This window comes from Acanthopagrus latus, chromosome 22, assembly GCF_904848185.1.
Source record: "Acanthopagrus latus isolate v.2019 chromosome 22, fAcaLat1.1, whole genome shotgun sequence".
In the NCBI taxonomy this organism is placed as follows: domain Eukaryota; kingdom Metazoa; phylum Chordata; class Actinopteri; order Spariformes; family Sparidae; genus Acanthopagrus; species Acanthopagrus latus.
In genome coordinates, this window is record NC_051060.1 from 18053476 (window position 1) to 18069123 (window position 15648).

Below are 15648 nucleotides of genomic sequence, written 5' to 3' on the forward strand. Positions count from 1 at the left end.
AACTTGATCTGTTTGCTGATACCTTTCTACCCCTCTCTCTGGGTTTGCTGTTTTTATTGATTATAAAAGTACTTTAACATAAATGTATGTTCATTTAACTTCTCTTATTTGTTCACAGCTCGCACCTGTGCTTTTTCAAATGACTCAGTGTAAATATGTTTTAACATTTTTGTATTTTGAAAGTTGTAACCGGAAGTCCTAGTTAGTTTGAAGTTCACTAGGTCACGTTGTTTTATTGTGAAGGCTGAAAGCGGATATTGGGTTAGTTGCTGGTCAGTTGTCTGCGGAGGAAGGGGTCTGTCCATAGATTTCTACCGTTGACTGGATTGTTGTGAACTGGGGTTATAGCGCCGAGCTTGCTGAAGAGGTAGCTGAAAAATTGAAGCAAATATTTCAGACACATACATTTTCAATCAACACGCATACCCGACCGGAAACAGCGGGACTACATCGTCCTCAGTGTAACGTTTAGACAGCTAGCCTGCTAGCTAGCTTAGCTAACAACTTTTCATTCATTACTGCCGCTGCACTTTTCTTTGTTGCTAGCTAAAGGCTAGCTGTATTTAACACATTAGCTGTGCAGTAGTGGGCGAGGTGTCGGTTAACAGAGTTTTTAGCCTCTTATCTCAGTGGTTTTTTTCTAACCACAGCACATTAGCTAGTGCATTTTATGCCGAATTAGTTTTCGGTGAATAGTTGACAGCCGGCTTGCTAGGCTGGCAAGATTAGCTAGCATCATTTCCTGATTCAAGCATATCAGGTGCGTTACTATGCAACACAACACTGGGGCGAGTGATGCATGAGCTGTAGCGCCAATGAACCGTACATTTGAGATGAAGCTGCAGCGACGTATACCCTACATGAATGCATTATGTGTCCTGTTAGCCTGCAATATTTTTCTTAATCATGATAGGTAGTATAGCTAATATCAACAGAGATTAGCTGACATACCAGGCTGTGTTATTAGCGCGTTAGCTAACGTCAGTAATTGATTTTGACTACAGCACAACTGTTAAAATGATTCCTGTAATGTCTTGCAGATGTCTGTCTGATTCGTGTTTTGACATCACAGTTCATATCTCACGTAGAAGGGAACCGCGTAGCTGGAGATCCAGATGAACCGGTGCTGCAGTTAAGGTGACAATTTAAACCACCTTCCTTTGTTATTATTCACATGTGAGAGCTGCATTTACACACAGAGATAGCCTGACTGAGTGCTAGCTGACTGTACTGTATGTGCAAGCTATCAGCTAATGTGACTCTTTAAAACAGTCAAAATAAATACTTTGAAAGCTGTAGGCAAAGCATTACATTACATTGTTAAAAATGTAATAAAATTATATGTCATGAACTGAGATTTTTTGTTCCCCTTCCAGCTTGTGTCGTCTCTTTGTCCGTCTGTGAAATGGAGGTGATTATGGTGTTGGTGATAAAGGTGTGAGGAAAAAGCCCCTGTGGTCCTCTTGCTGCCCCGCACACTTCCTCATGGATTCCAGCAATGATGAGGCACTCGATATCATCATCACCAATGTGGTGGCAACCTTCAGGACCCGGTGCCACCTCAACCTGCGCACTATCGCCTTGGAGGGAACCAATGTCATCTATAAGCCAGAAGTAGGGGTAAGGAGGTGGCAGACTTTCAATGAGGATTCATTTGTACAGCTTTACTGCATTACTTCAAATTTCAGCTACTTTTTTTTTTTTTTTTGTGACTTCTTTAGAAAGTTCTGATGAAGCTTCGTAAGCCCAAGATAACAGCCTCAATCTGGTCCTCAGGGAAAATCATCTGCACTGGAGCAACAAGGTAGACACATGAAACTCACACTGACCACTGGCTGACAGGCAGACATAAAACACAACTGTAACTGCACATAACAAATAGAGTTGCTGGTTGCCAAAGTGCCATTCATTTTCTCTGGTGAGAGAAATGTTGGCTGCTGATGGCCTTGGCTATCCTGCATCTGTGTTGTTGGGGCAGTGAAGTTGGCCCATGCTGAATGTTTAACCAAACCCCCCCATTAACTGCCAATAATTCAGAGGCACTATCATTTGTCTCACCTGTCATGGATACAATACTGACATTAGAGCGAGTGATTATCATTTCTAGCAAATCAGCCAGCACAGTGATGACTTTGACTGTTAGTGCCCTGAACCAGTTGACGTTTGTGTGTTTTGTCTCGTGCGTGCCAAACCATACAGTGTATATATACTACTGCCATGCTGCTGCTCACTCCTGTTCTCCTCTTTTGTTCAGTGAGGATGAGGCAAAGCTGGGTGCTCGCAGGTTAGCGCGCGTGCTGCAGAAACTCGGCTTCAAGGTGAGAATAATCGCACAGCTCTTGGTTAACAATACTATAGCAGGTACCAGGTTTTTGTAATGCAAATAATGAGTTTTTCATAATATCTGTTGAGGTATCGCATCACAGATTGTCAAGCTAATGCTTAGGGTTCTTTCACAAACAATTTTGTGTTTCATTCAACAAAATCACATTTCACTATGTCTTAAAACTTGAAAAAAAAAATCTACCAATCTTTAAATACTGACTCAATTAATGGAAATGTTAGCAAGCTTGTGGTGTGCCAGTTGATTTTAAGTAAAATGCCTGAAGGTTTGCATAATAAGAGTATGTTTGTGCGAAGGAGGCACAGGTCTTTCATGAACAAAAAACAAGCTAGCTTTATTTTGTGAGTAGGAGATCAAGTTTTGTGACGCATAAAAAAAACAGAAGAGTGCAAACAGGACAAGCCTGCAGGTTGAACCTGGCGTTTAATAGCTCTGCAATTCAAGTAGCTGCTGTCTTGTGTTTGTATTAGGCTGGGTAAGAATTTAACATGGCAAAGCACTTGTGTCCACTATATCTGCAATAACTGGGGAGTAAAATTAGTGATAACCTATAGATAAACTTGTCAACACTAAGGCCATAAGACCAAGGTTGAAAGAAAAGGGTTCTTGTTTAATGCAAAAATATGAAAGTATGAATACATTCTCTCTGGTTCATAACTCTTTGTGTCTTGTCTGTTTAGGTGAGGTTTTCTGCCTTCAAAGTTGTGAATGTGCTGGCAGTGTGCTCCATGCCGTTTGCAATCCGCCTTATAGACTTTACTAAGAAGAACCGACCCATTGCCAGGTAAGATGGCACTGTGCATCATCACACAAAATAAGTTATTTAAGTTATTTCTCTATACTCTTTTTGGTTTATTAGTTTTATTTTGTGGCGAATAGAACACAGATGACTGTCATCACTAACCGTAATTATCATTCATTTTTATTTAGTTTAGTTTTTTAGCTGTTGAAGTGTTACACTTACTTCATTTGTAGCTGTTCAGTATTTGCAATGACAGGAGGACCTCTAGTGGTGGGATCACTTTATCACTTTGAGCGCTTTAGAGTCCATTTAGCTCTGTTGTCATAAGCAGGCACACAGGTGTTGGTGTGCGTTGGTGCAGTCAGCCTCTGATTCACGTTTATATGACAACATATGGTGTGCCGGCATACGGTGTCCTGTAAAGTCGAAAGTCTCTTGTGTGTGGTACTTAACTGTGTGTTTGTGTGTTTGTCAGTTATGAACCAGAGCTCCATCCTGCAGTCACGTACAGGATCAAACATCTCAAAGCTACTATACAGGTGTTCTCTACTGGCAGCATCACAGTCACAGGTACGTGCACGTCTACACACTAACACAAAACACACACACACACACACACAAGACACTCACCTCTCTCTACCCTCCTTTACATACAGCTGGAGGGCACACCAGCTTAAGGGATTGAGGTCACATTGCAATGCACTTTTACAGTCTGTAATAACCAGAAAAGCTGTTTGTAAAATAACCCAATTCCTCGAAGAATTTTACTCTGAGTGAAATAGTTTATACCCTCTGAGTATGTTGAGCCATGCGTCAGGATGAAATTAAATACAGAATTAATTACTTTGCTGCCCTCATTTTTTGTTTTATCACATGGTAGCATCTTCTGTACTCTTATAGTCTGTATAAAGGGTTTATTCCTTCTTCTTTTATTTATTTATTGTACTCAAAATGTGGTCTTGTGTCCTCACCCCAACCCCCCACTCACCCTGAACCCTTCATTCAGGACCAAATGTGCAGAACGTGGCCACAGCTGTTGAGCAAGTCTACCCACTACTGTTCGAGTGTCAGAAACCCCACAACTGATGTATTTGTTACAAGTGTGGAAGCACCTTATCCTTGGATTTTATGCTTGGTTTTATTATTATGTCAGCCACAGACTTCTAGCAAGATCAACGGACTGGATGTCACTTGGATTTTTAAAACATTCTTAAACAACCCCAGAGTCGTCAAACTTCCCCCTCACAAAATGTCATCGTTGTTGTGGATCGTGCGGCTCTTACGATTTTAACAACCTAAATTTGCAAGTATGTCTTCCAAAGTTCAGGAAAAACTGCTCCTTATTACCTGACCACCAAAGGGGTGGAAGCTATTTGCTTTTTATTTGCTCTGGGTGTTACTGCACAGACACTCGAAGACAAGTTGTTAGCAATCCTAACTACTTTGACACCTAACAGTGGTGAGCATTGCGAAGACTCGGCATGCATCACTGAGGAGCCTCACCTTTTAACCCTATTCACAAGTCGTCCATTTGCTGCTTTCTCTCAAAGAATCTCCGTCCACAGCTCTTCTGTTCTCGTGTTAATGCGAGGCATCCATTGTTTTATCAATAGTTTTGCCTCAAGAGAAAAACAGCAGTCAAATCTGAGTCTGAGTCAGACCTGAGTCTGGACTGTCAGTATGTTACATTTTACGCATGTACAGAAAGAGCAGGTCCATAAGCAGAAACACATATCCGCTCACAATATGCATTAATCTGATTTTAACTGTAGTTATCTCACATTTTCTTACTTTGTTTGGTTGTCAGTTCAGTAAGAAATTGTTCTTGTTTCCCCGCTGTGTCACTGGATCAGAACACACACACAATTGTGATTTTATTTTCATTTGCTAATAATTGTGATGTTGTGAAAACTCTAAGGGTTTAGGTATATTGTATTTTTAACATGCAGTTGGGTCACACATCTCTCATTTGCTTTCAACCCACACAACTACTGTTTGGTCGCAGGCTTAAGTAGTACTGAGAAAGGGCATGACAAAATAAGATTTTAAGCAGGCAAGGGAATAAAAAATTATCAAAACCGTCCATGACTGGACTTGGAGTTTCCTACAAAGGCAAAGGACAAAGAAACAGAAATTGAGAAAATTGACCATAATGTTAAAGAACCACTCACATTTGTATGGCAGTAAGCTTAGCCTTGCCACACAACATTTGTGGGAGTTTTTGAGGCAACAGTGTTCAAATAGGCTTAACTTGCAGCATCAGCCAATACCTGAATTGTCTAAAAAAAAAAAAAAAAACAATGAAAGAAAAGAAAAACCTTTGTAGTATAATATTCTCTTAACTGAGCAAAGTGAGCAGTGAGATGTTAAGTGTTTTTAAACAGGAACAGAAAACCCCACTGAGAGAGGTAATGTATATGTATGTATATAATCAAGGCATCTGATGGAAAAGATGTTAAACTTTGTCTCAAGTATGTGGGATGGACTCGGTGTCACGGAAGATTTGTGAAACTTTTTGTATTTTGTATAAAAATAAAGGTTAATGATAAAAAATGATAACTACAGGACTTCTGTGTTTCACACTTTTTCATCATTCAGATCTTCTGTGTGAGTTTGCAAATACATTTCCCTATTTAACAGACGTACAAATGTGCAAATTTGAACAGAGAACAGGTCCACACATGTCATTCTGTCTTGCAGTAAAATATTCAACATGTTAATGAACTAGGTACAATTTTGGCATCACTGGGAAAAAAAAGATTTTTGCTCTTGATGCTTGTTTTTGAGGATTCAGCAGTGTAAAGGGGGAATGAGCATGCTGATCATTTCATTTTCTTTATTGCTTGTCCCCATAACGTGCAGAGGAGATGACTCTAGGCTCTTCCTACTGTGACCATCAACTTTTCTGTCACAATGCAAGATTACAGTCTGCCTCTGTATAACTGGTTGAGCCATTTTAGTGTTATTACATGACATATGACAGGGAGCAGCATAGAAATAACGTCTTAGCAAGACCCAAAAAATTGCATGTACAGACATGAGGTGATTAGTGTCGGATTTTTTTTCTTCTTTTGATTTCCCCACTTTGATATAAGAGACAATCTTTTGTAAATGTTCATAACAACACCAGGTCAGAATAAAAATCTGTTGTACAGTTTCAGCACTTTTTGTCAAGCCTATGGTTGATGAAAAGTCCATTATTTATGAGAGTCAAAGGTTCTCATTTTCACATTCAAAACATACAACACGTTAATGTATTCACGTTCAAATAAAACCTATTATTTTTCATACTGTCCATCACTGTGCCACTTCCATTGTCCCTCTGTTTGGACGCTCCATTTTAGTGTCCGTCTCTTTAAGGCTTCCCTGCTGAAAAGCCCAGTCTGCTCTGATTGGCCAGCTCTCACTGGCCTGAGAAGGCTCCGCCCATTGTATAGTTGTGACACCACAATTTTATAAGAGTCCTTACACCTCCTCCCGTGGATTGAGCTATTTGACACTTTCACAGTATCTGTAAGGCACATTGACCTGCTTCAGAATCAAAAAGACATGGAAATCTTGCTTTCTACGTTATGGGACCTTTACTGGTAAGTTATTAGAGCTGGATTCTTAAACAAAGAAGAGGTAAAGAAAGTAAGGAATTAAATAATTATCTTTTATATTATTTGTATAACAGCTTATTTAATTCTGATTGTTGACAATTTTTTTAGTGCACTTTCGCAAGCATGAGTGATATGATCATAGGAACCACCTGGAACTGCAGGGATGTACCGATGTGGGTGGGCTGTACCAGCTGTAGCCCAAACATTCAACAGTTCCAACATTTTGTCCCTCTGGATGCTTCTCCGTCTGCTGAGGTGAACTGTTGTTAAACAGGTCTGTTAAAAGAGTCTGAAAAGAATGTTTCCTGGAATCCCTGTGGACATGCTGCTGCTGATCAGATTCTCCTGAGGCCGAACCTGTCCACAGAGCCTCACCTCAAATTGTTTCCCTGTAAAGCAGGGAAAGATAAAGTAAACCATTTCACAAATCAATCAATTAATGACGTTTAGTTAACATGTAAGCTGCCACTCACTTCTTGGCCAGTTCTTTCGATATCTCCTCCAGTGTGCGACCTTTGGTCTCAGGGATACAGAGGATGACAAACACCAGTAGAACAAAGCTCATGGTAGCATAGAGGAACATCACATTGGCAACACCAATCTTTTCTAGAGAAACGACAACAAAGACATGCGTCTTACTTCAGCGCAACCTAGGTCAGCACACTGGTGTTTTGTCCTCTTGCTCTGCTATAGTAGTTGTGACAAAGTTTAGATGTACTCAGTGTACTACATTATTGTAATACACACGTGAGTGAGAAGATGATGACCTCTTTTTTTTCAGGAAGTCAACAAGTTAAACGTGTTTAGTAAAAACCTGTTGACCAGTTCAGAGTTTGCTAGTTGTTGTCACAAACATTACGTACATTCATCTGTCTTTGGGAAATAAGTAAAAACTACAAAATTGAACGCAAAGAGCGTTGTTGTAGTTAAAATGTTTACTTTTCCTGTAATATTTGCTTGCAATTTTATAGCTCAACCGCAATTCACTTAAGCCTACAACTAATAAGCTATCACGACATGACACACCTGTAACTGTGAGGAAGGTCATGGAGATGAGCAGGTTAGTCGCCCAGTTTACTGCCGACACCACAGACACGGCCCTGCCTCTGATCCCCATCGGAAAGATCTCGCTGATGACCACATACACCACTGGAAAGGGAAGAAAATGGAAGAAATGCATACAGTGACATCAGTGGCCATGCTTCAGGTCTGAAGCTTTAAAGTCAGGGTTTACACTGCCTTATCTGAAGAAACAGGAGCATTTCAATCTAGACTTTCCCTGAGCCAAGTATTTGTATGATAACCAGTGTTGTACTTTGTACGTCACAGAACAACGTGTAGAACACTGCAACCACTGGCACCAAATATAAACCAACAAATTTCATTAACATAGAAGTGCCTGAGTGGCTATGGATTTTATCTGCTGCTATGTATAAAGTCGCTCTGTCATTTTTTAAGCAATTATGTCAAAAATCTGGAAAATCCAGCTTCTCAAATAGATTTTTTTTTCGTATTAAACTGTTGCTAACAAAAAGCATTTGACCGCCATTTGGGTTTTGTAGATACAGCAGGAATGGTCTTATGTACTCTTGCAAAACTCATGGCTCACTTAAATGCATATATTTGGTCTTTCTGTTAATTTGGCTAAGTGTATCTAAGTCTTAAAAACTGTATGTTCGCATTCACATATTTTGTGTGTCTGCATGTGTTTGTAAAGGGAGTGGATGGATGGATGTGTGCTTACTTGGTCCGAGGCTAATGGAGAAGGCGGCCACAAACACCAGGAGGCTGATCAGTGATGCCAGCTTCAATGTGGAAGACACTTCTAAGTTAGTCGTTCTTCCTCCCAATTTCCCTGTCCCATCATCCTCTCTGTTGGTCCCCAGTGCCTCCTCACTTTTCCACTGGCTGGGGAGGAGAGTTGAAAAAATTTCACTCTCATCAACGTCCATAGTGGTCCTGTTTAAACCCCACAGCGTAAGTGTGTGGTTTGGTGTAGTTTGACTTTTACACAGGCTGCTGAGGTGTGTGTGGCTTTGCAGCGTCAGCGCACCAAGCGCAACTAGCGACATTCCCATGGCGACAGCACCCGCGCACAAAAAGCTCTTGGGTCCCACGCGGTCGACCAGCAACACGGCTGGGATGGTGGCGACTACTTTGACCACTCCGAACCCCGTTGAGGCCAAGGTTGCTGCGGCGTCGCTGTTGAAGCCGACACTGCGGAGAAGAGGCGAGGCGTAGGAGAGGATGTTGGGCTGACCAGTGGCTTGCTGGAGGAACACTAAGGCCACACCTGTTAGCAGCCTAGAACGTAAGTTGGCCTTGGTGCTGAACAACTCCAAGAAACTATGCTCCGATTCCTCTTTTAGAGCCCCCTGGATATCTCTGAGTTCCACCTCCACATGTTCCTGAAAGCCACCTCTCATTCTGGCCAGGACTGTTCTGGCCTGCTCCACTTTACCCTGTGCAACCAGGAAGCGTGGACTGGGTGGGAGGAACACGACTACACTGAACTGCAGCAACGCTGGAGGGATTACTAGTCCAAATGTATACGCCCAGCCATGAGGCAGAGTAGCGAAGGCGTAACTACAGCTGAATCCCAACATTACACCCACAACCAACATCAGCTCGTACAGCGTCACCAGCAGACCCCTCCTCTCCCTCGGGGAGATCTCCGCAATGTACAGACATGCTGCTGTCCCTGACAGCGCCGTCCCCATGCCAACTATCACCCGGCCCAGTGTGAGTGCGATAAATGAGGTGATGGCAATGTGCAAGATGGTTCCTCCCACCACCAGGGTGGCGCTCAGGAGCAAAGAGCAGCGGCGGCCATAGCGATCCAGAATGGGACCTCCGGCCAGGCAGATCAGCAGAGCACCGAATAGTTGGGAGCTGACCAGCAGTTCCTGTTCCAGGCAGGAGAGGGAGAGGAGGCCCCGCAGCTGCAGCAGGACGCCAGAGGTCAGGCCCATTTCATAGCCCAGCATCAGGCCACTCACAGAGGCCGTTACAGCCGCCACTACCACCAGCCAGCTGCAACCTGGAGAGAGTAAAAAGAAACACATAAAATGTACCAAAAGATCAGCTAAGAACAGGTTAAATGTAACTCTGTAAACTCTCAAGTAAATGTTACTCTTCCACAGAGTTACAGAGTTATGTAACTCTCCCACAAACATGAGAGTTTAATATTATTATATTCAGAATATGCTAAATTTAGGGTACATATTAAACTAAAGAGTTAAAAATTACACTAAATTGGCCACACACGTGACATGATTTCATAGTACTGTACTGTGCCATCCCTCACACACCATTTGGAGCACTTGCACCTGCCAACACTCACATAGGTGATGCCAGTTAAATATTATGAGGCTGAGGACACTGTCTTCCTGCCTGACACACCCTAAGCGTCATATTCGCCTCAGGTGATCTGATTAAAAGGCACAAATTGTTTTGTGGGTTTTTTTTTTTTTTGGAACAGTAAGAATGTCATGACGAAGATGATCTGGTTGAAGAAGCACTGTCGGCAGGTGACTGTAAGGTGTTAAAGCGCAAGACACAAAACCTCTTTTAGATCCAGTTGGGTTATCATGTTATGTAGCTGACCCTACACTGTGATCTCCCCAGAGGGGGACCAGCAAGACGAACGTTTGATCCCTCTGGTCATCAAGCAAGATTGCGGCCTTGTTTACACAGCTAGGCAAGGCACACATGCAGACATTCCATTACACATTCCATACTGGGAGCAAAAAGGTTGTCACTCAAGGTGAGAACCTGCTAAACAGCCAGATAGTATCAATGAATCACAATAATACACAAATAAATAATATATAGAACTGTGTAGCAATACTTCTTGCAGGACCACAGCATTTCTCCCTGTACATTTCCCCCAATCATGGAGCTGCCTTAACAGGCTGACTGTGTGGAATTAGAGGTCGGAGGTTCAAAAGAAGAACGCTGAGGCAATCTTGTATTCCGTTGCGTGCGTGCGTGTGTGTGTGTGTCTCTGTCTGTCTGTCTGTGTGTGCATGTAAGAGGGGCTTGAGCATACTTGCGTTGCCTTGTTTGAGCTAACAGACATTGACTATCATTACAAGCACACAGATAGGAAAGGAACAAATGGAAATCTGATGAGTTGAGTATGTAGACATTGACACCATTTGCCTACTGAAAGTATTTTTTTATTAACATACAAATTTTTAAAAAATTTATGAAGTGAGTTATTTCTATTATCTAAATCTACTGAGTGCTTTTTTTTTATGGGTTGTAAAGTCAGACGCCCGCATACAATTGTCCATATAATCATGCTTGCTTTTTTCTTTTTTTTTTGTTCTAATTTAATTATGTCGCAACACGCAAGAAAAACAGAGACGCAGCTGCAAACTGCAGGGTCCTATACGATCACACCCCCTCACAATCCTTTACCATCCTTGACATTATCCAACATCTAATATGTTAGACTGTAATCTCCCTTGGGTACGTTTTAAAGCTAAAGGGTATCTCCTGAAACATTTAAAATGACTGTTAAAATACAACATTTTTAACTGAACCCATCCTCCTTTTTCACTCCTGATGCCTTAAGTCATAATACTTACAATTGGTACCCTGACAGCTGACAGAGAGAATCAATCTGACACCAGTGTTTTACTGTGTGGATACACTACTACTGAATATTCATACACCAACATTCCCCAGACATTTTACAGCTGATCTCTGCACCATGTCAGTTTATGTGATGGCTTACCTTAAATACACAAACACCGCGGGTGTGGGTGGGGATTTTGCTATTGGGAAATATTGTTTGGTTTTCCATGACATCATCATCAGCTTTACAATTTTCCATTAGGAAGAAAGTGTAAGGTCATACCAAAATTATACTGGAAAGGTAACGGGTTAATTAACTGAATGGTTTTTTTTTTGTGTCACGCCATCTTGGTCAACGTGACCTGGGACAAAGAGTCATAAACAACTTTTGGCTTCATCATCAGTGTTAATCAGTGTCGAAGAAGCTCTCAATGTGGGAAAAGTTGAACATTCAACAAACTGCATCTTAGAATGGGTGATGATTCAGCGAAAATCTAAGAATTAAATACACGTGTTCAAAGAGGCAGGTTTACTGAGTAATCTGAGTAACTTTTCTGCAGAGCAGGACTTTTAACTTCAGTCCAAGTTCCAGATGATTTACTCAGACAGTTATCCAGTTAACTCAATTAGACTGCTTCTTGGAACAGTTTAGCATTTAAGAAATATTGATTTCAAGTATAATCAAGTTTAATGTGTGATTTAAGTGTTTATGGAGGCCCAGTGGTGGAGGCCAGGGACTTCAAGCTGCAGAAGCCTGTTTGAACCTAGACTATTCAAATACACCCTCACCAAACATCTAAATTAAGTCATAAGTAGGCTTTAAACAAAATATGTACACAATCTATGGATTAGACTTGTATTCACATTCAACAATAGCGCTGGTCTCTGTGTACCTGGGCCTCTGGGAGGGGACAGTCTCTGGGTCTCACAGGAGGAGTTGCCCGTGAGGTAAGAGGCCATCGCCCTGGTCCCACTGTCGGGGTTCATCTTCAACCACCTCTAACAGCAGACCTATTGAATTTAAAACAGAAACAAACCAGCACATTCAATCCAAGAAAAGCCCTCCATTCCGCAAAATCAATCCTTCTCGTCTTGCATAAACCTGATGGTTTGTTACGCAGAGCTATCTGGAGATACGCTGCGAGAAAACTGTTTGAAAAAGAGCAGGCACAAATTAATTGACAGGTGATTGGCTGAACCATCTGTCTATCATTGCGTATCATGCGCTGACTTCAACCATCAGATATCGAGTAGAGGAGCACTGCCACCAATGGAGCCAGTTGGTCATATGATGGATTTGCAAGATCACATCTAAAGACACACCTGATCAGCTGAAATTCTTCACTGAGACAGAAAGCAGGAGGGAATTGGGAATTGGAACCACAGAGAACCAGTTTCAAGTTGTCCTGCCCATTGTAATCATATGTCTCCAAGGTTATCACGTCCTATTATCAATGCTGGCGTGTTTTTTTGGACAGTTGTGCATTGTAAAACAAAGATGTTAAACTTTGGCTTCTACGCTGCTGTAGTCTTGCAACAAGGAGTCATGGCAGAGATGAAGCGTGGCTTCGTTTCACAAAGAGAGACGACAGCATTGCTTGGTCTAAAATGATAATTGTCGAAACTCAACTAAAATGCTAAAACAGCTTTCTGAATAATGTGAGCTTAAATTCAAGGAGTGCCACGTCACTGACATTCCCTGAACAAGTGCCACTGCTTCTTAACCAAGCAGCCTGTTTGCTGCCGAGAACAAATGCCCCATTACAATAACAAACACCAGAGAGGCTGGCGTCTCAAGTTTTTTTTTTTTTATTACTAAGAATATCTTCCATCTTATTGACTGACAGGTCCGAGCATTTTTCTTCTGCATTTTGTTCTGCATTTTGACTTTTTGGGAATTTTGGTATCAATGCCCAAATTCTGCTTCCACTGCTATGCTGACTGATGTGTTGACGCAAACACCGATACAAGCCTGAAAAATGCAGAACTTTGTCTTTTTTTTTAAAAATTATGATATGATCGTAGCAAGTCAACAAGATAACAAGTCCAACCAGACATTTGGTGCCAGCCCTCTCAGTGCATGGCATCCCTTCGAAACTTGGCACTGTGAACACTTTTTTTTTTTATCTATGCAAAAAGCGTAAGAAGGTTTGATTCTCTGCCCTACCTGTGGAAGAGGTTTTGTCTCATCCTTGTCTTTAGAATAGAGGAACATCAGGAGGAGACAATGTGCTGCTCATCGTAAGATTTAGAAAATCAAGTCTAAATATTCCATATAATGGCTTTATGAACTTTGCCTTCCAAACTTTATACACAAAACTCAGGGCTCACCACCAGATCCAAAAGGCAAGGGATGTTTTAACTGTCTTTAAAACACTGTCCAAACAAACCCTGGTGCAGAAAAAAAAGGGTGAAATTAGACAGTCCTGGGTGAAACTCGCACCAACTGATGCCTTTTGTTGTCCTTGGATACAACCAAGGACAACAACGCAATCGAGAGCTGTGTCATAAATGCCAGCTGCGTGCAGCTCACAGTGGACATCTGCAGCGAGGAAGCTTACTTTTCAAATCCGTCTGTGGCACATGGAATGGTCTGGGATGTGCACTGTTTCCTCAGCCTATGGTTGACATAATCAATATAGGCTGAATGTAACAACTTAAGACAACTTCCTTTTCTTTTTCTTTTTTTTTTTTGGCGTGTTTTCTGTTTTTCTATCCCCTGACAGTCTGCGACTTGAGCTAAAATGTTGAGGCTAGAAAAGCAGAGACCACCAAGGGGAAAACTGGCAAAAGTTAAAAAAAAAAAAAAAAAGTTAGCAGCTTGCTTTCACACAACGTCTTCCGCGGTGGGCTCGTCCCCTGTCAACAAGTATTTAAAGTGTACAAACAGCCGGTGACCTCTCCCTACCTGACGCCCCTGCCGTGTCTCTGTCGTCAACTTTAGTTTGCTGTTTGTCGGCCCATTCAGCTTCTTTTTCTTCTTCCTCTTCTCCACTTTCTCCTGAACCGCTCGCAGCTCGTGTCGGCGCACGCACTCAACTTGTTTTGGTGGAGCGCCGCACAAGCCCCGCCCACGTCCGCCCCCAGGCCGCCAATGGGAAGCGCCGGTTCTGTTTTTTAAGAACGCCCCACGTGAAACCCCATTGGTCCGGACGTGTTTTTGTCAGGTAGCGTCTGTAAAGCAATGAATTAATAGTGAAACAAAACGCTCCTGTGGGCGGATTGTCTCTATTTCGGCGCACCGTAAAGATTTATCAACGATCTTGTCTTTTCTTTCTTCTGTTTTGTTCGTCTTTCAGCTGCACATAGGTTATTATGAGGTCGTTTCGTCGCTATAAAGCAATCAGCAATAAAAACACACCTGTATCAATAATTCTCGTTCTCTCACACTGCATGTGACAACAAATATGGAGGCCGCGTGCTGTTTTTGCGGGGGTCAGATGTCCCTTTTCTATGAGTGCAGCATGACTGGGCTGTCACACACCTGCCCTGCTGCCTCACAGATGACAGAATGTAGCCCTGTGTTGCCTGAAACCGTATGTTTGAGCCTGTCCTACTTTCTCCTGAGATGCATTTAGCAGCCTAGAGAATGCAAAGATTGACCTGTTTTTAACTACTGACATTTGATCCTCAGAGTGTGCGTGTGCATGTGTGTGTGTTATGTAACGACTCAGTAACCAAGATGTTGGAGGCTCACTTTTACTAATGTCAGCAAGTAATCACTTGATTATTGTACTACATTATCATCTGGAGAGATATGCTGCCCTCTAAAAGTCACAGATTTCTTATCTCGGATTTGACCTGTGGTCTACACGCCACATCTGAATGTAGCTTCACAGTTTAAATGAGCCAACTAATACAAACCCGAGGCACACAGTCAGACAAAGTGTTTTCCAGAGCCTCTTTTTATTTGCTGCAAGTTTTAATCGGCCAACCAGCACTTTAGTGTCGGCAACGCAATTCAGCGGACACACCCAACAAAACAAGCTACCGATCATGAAAGAAGGTTTGTTTTTGTTGGCGGTAGGGATGGGGGAAAGTACCGCAAGTAGTAGTCCTGCGTTCAAAAGCTTACTCGAGTAAGTCATATACAAAGTATCAAATGTTAAGCACCCATTATGCAACAGAGGGACGCTGACAGAATTATTAACCAACAGCATATTGCATAACTGGACTACTGATGAATCTGCATGTGGTGATTTAATGATGCAGGAGAGAAATCAGAGTTCATAAGTAATCCAATGTTTGTTTACCTGGAATTTTGATCTGCAAACTTATGAGCAACTCTGGCTTCCAGATAAATACAGCGCAGGAAAAATCACAATGTTCCCACTGATGGGATGTCACTATTAAGTGTTAAGTGGTGCGCTTTGTTT

The 15648-nt window shown here is 42.0% G+C and overlaps 2 protein-coding genes across 5 annotated transcripts; one reads left to right on the forward strand and one right to left on the reverse strand.

Annotated features, from left to right (window-relative positions):
- The first annotated feature begins 211 nt into the window (after positions 1 to 211).
- tbpl1 (TBP-like 1) lies at positions 212 to 5642 on the forward strand. Of its 4 annotated transcripts, none has more exons than XM_037086432.1 (8): positions 212 to 367; positions 1041 to 1137; positions 1377 to 1620; positions 1722 to 1804; positions 2255 to 2318; positions 3025 to 3128; positions 3562 to 3656; positions 4093 to 5642. In XM_037086432.1, exons 3-8 carry the CDS (start codon positions 1486 to 1488, stop codon positions 4170 to 4172), a joined length of 561 nt encoding a protein of 186 aa, XP_036942327.1. In that variant the 5' UTR covers positions 212 to 367; positions 1041 to 1137; positions 1377 to 1485; the 3' UTR covers positions 4173 to 5642. The 4 variants fall into 4 exon arrangements, with proteins under 4 accessions (XP_036942327.1, XP_036942329.1, XP_036942330.1 ...); XM_037086434.1 differs by having other exon boundaries at positions 233 to 367; positions 1073 to 1137; XM_037086435.1 differs by having other exon boundaries at positions 262 to 367; positions 1089 to 1137.
- Positions 5643 to 5773: 131 nt separating this feature from the next.
- On the reverse strand, positions 5774 to 14332 carry slc2a12 (solute carrier family 2 member 12). The gene is made up of 6 exons (XM_037086431.1): positions 14181 to 14332; positions 12166 to 12283; positions 8433 to 9728; positions 7715 to 7837; positions 7162 to 7294; positions 5774 to 7077 (listed from the first exon to the last, which is right to left on the reverse strand). The coding sequence occupies exons 2-6, from the start codon at positions 12257 to 12259 to the stop codon at positions 7065 to 7067; spliced, it is 1659 nt and encodes a 552-aa protein (XP_036942326.1). The 5' UTR covers positions 12260 to 12283; positions 14181 to 14332; the 3' UTR covers positions 5774 to 7064.
- Between the last annotated feature and the right edge of the window lie 1316 nt (positions 14333 to 15648).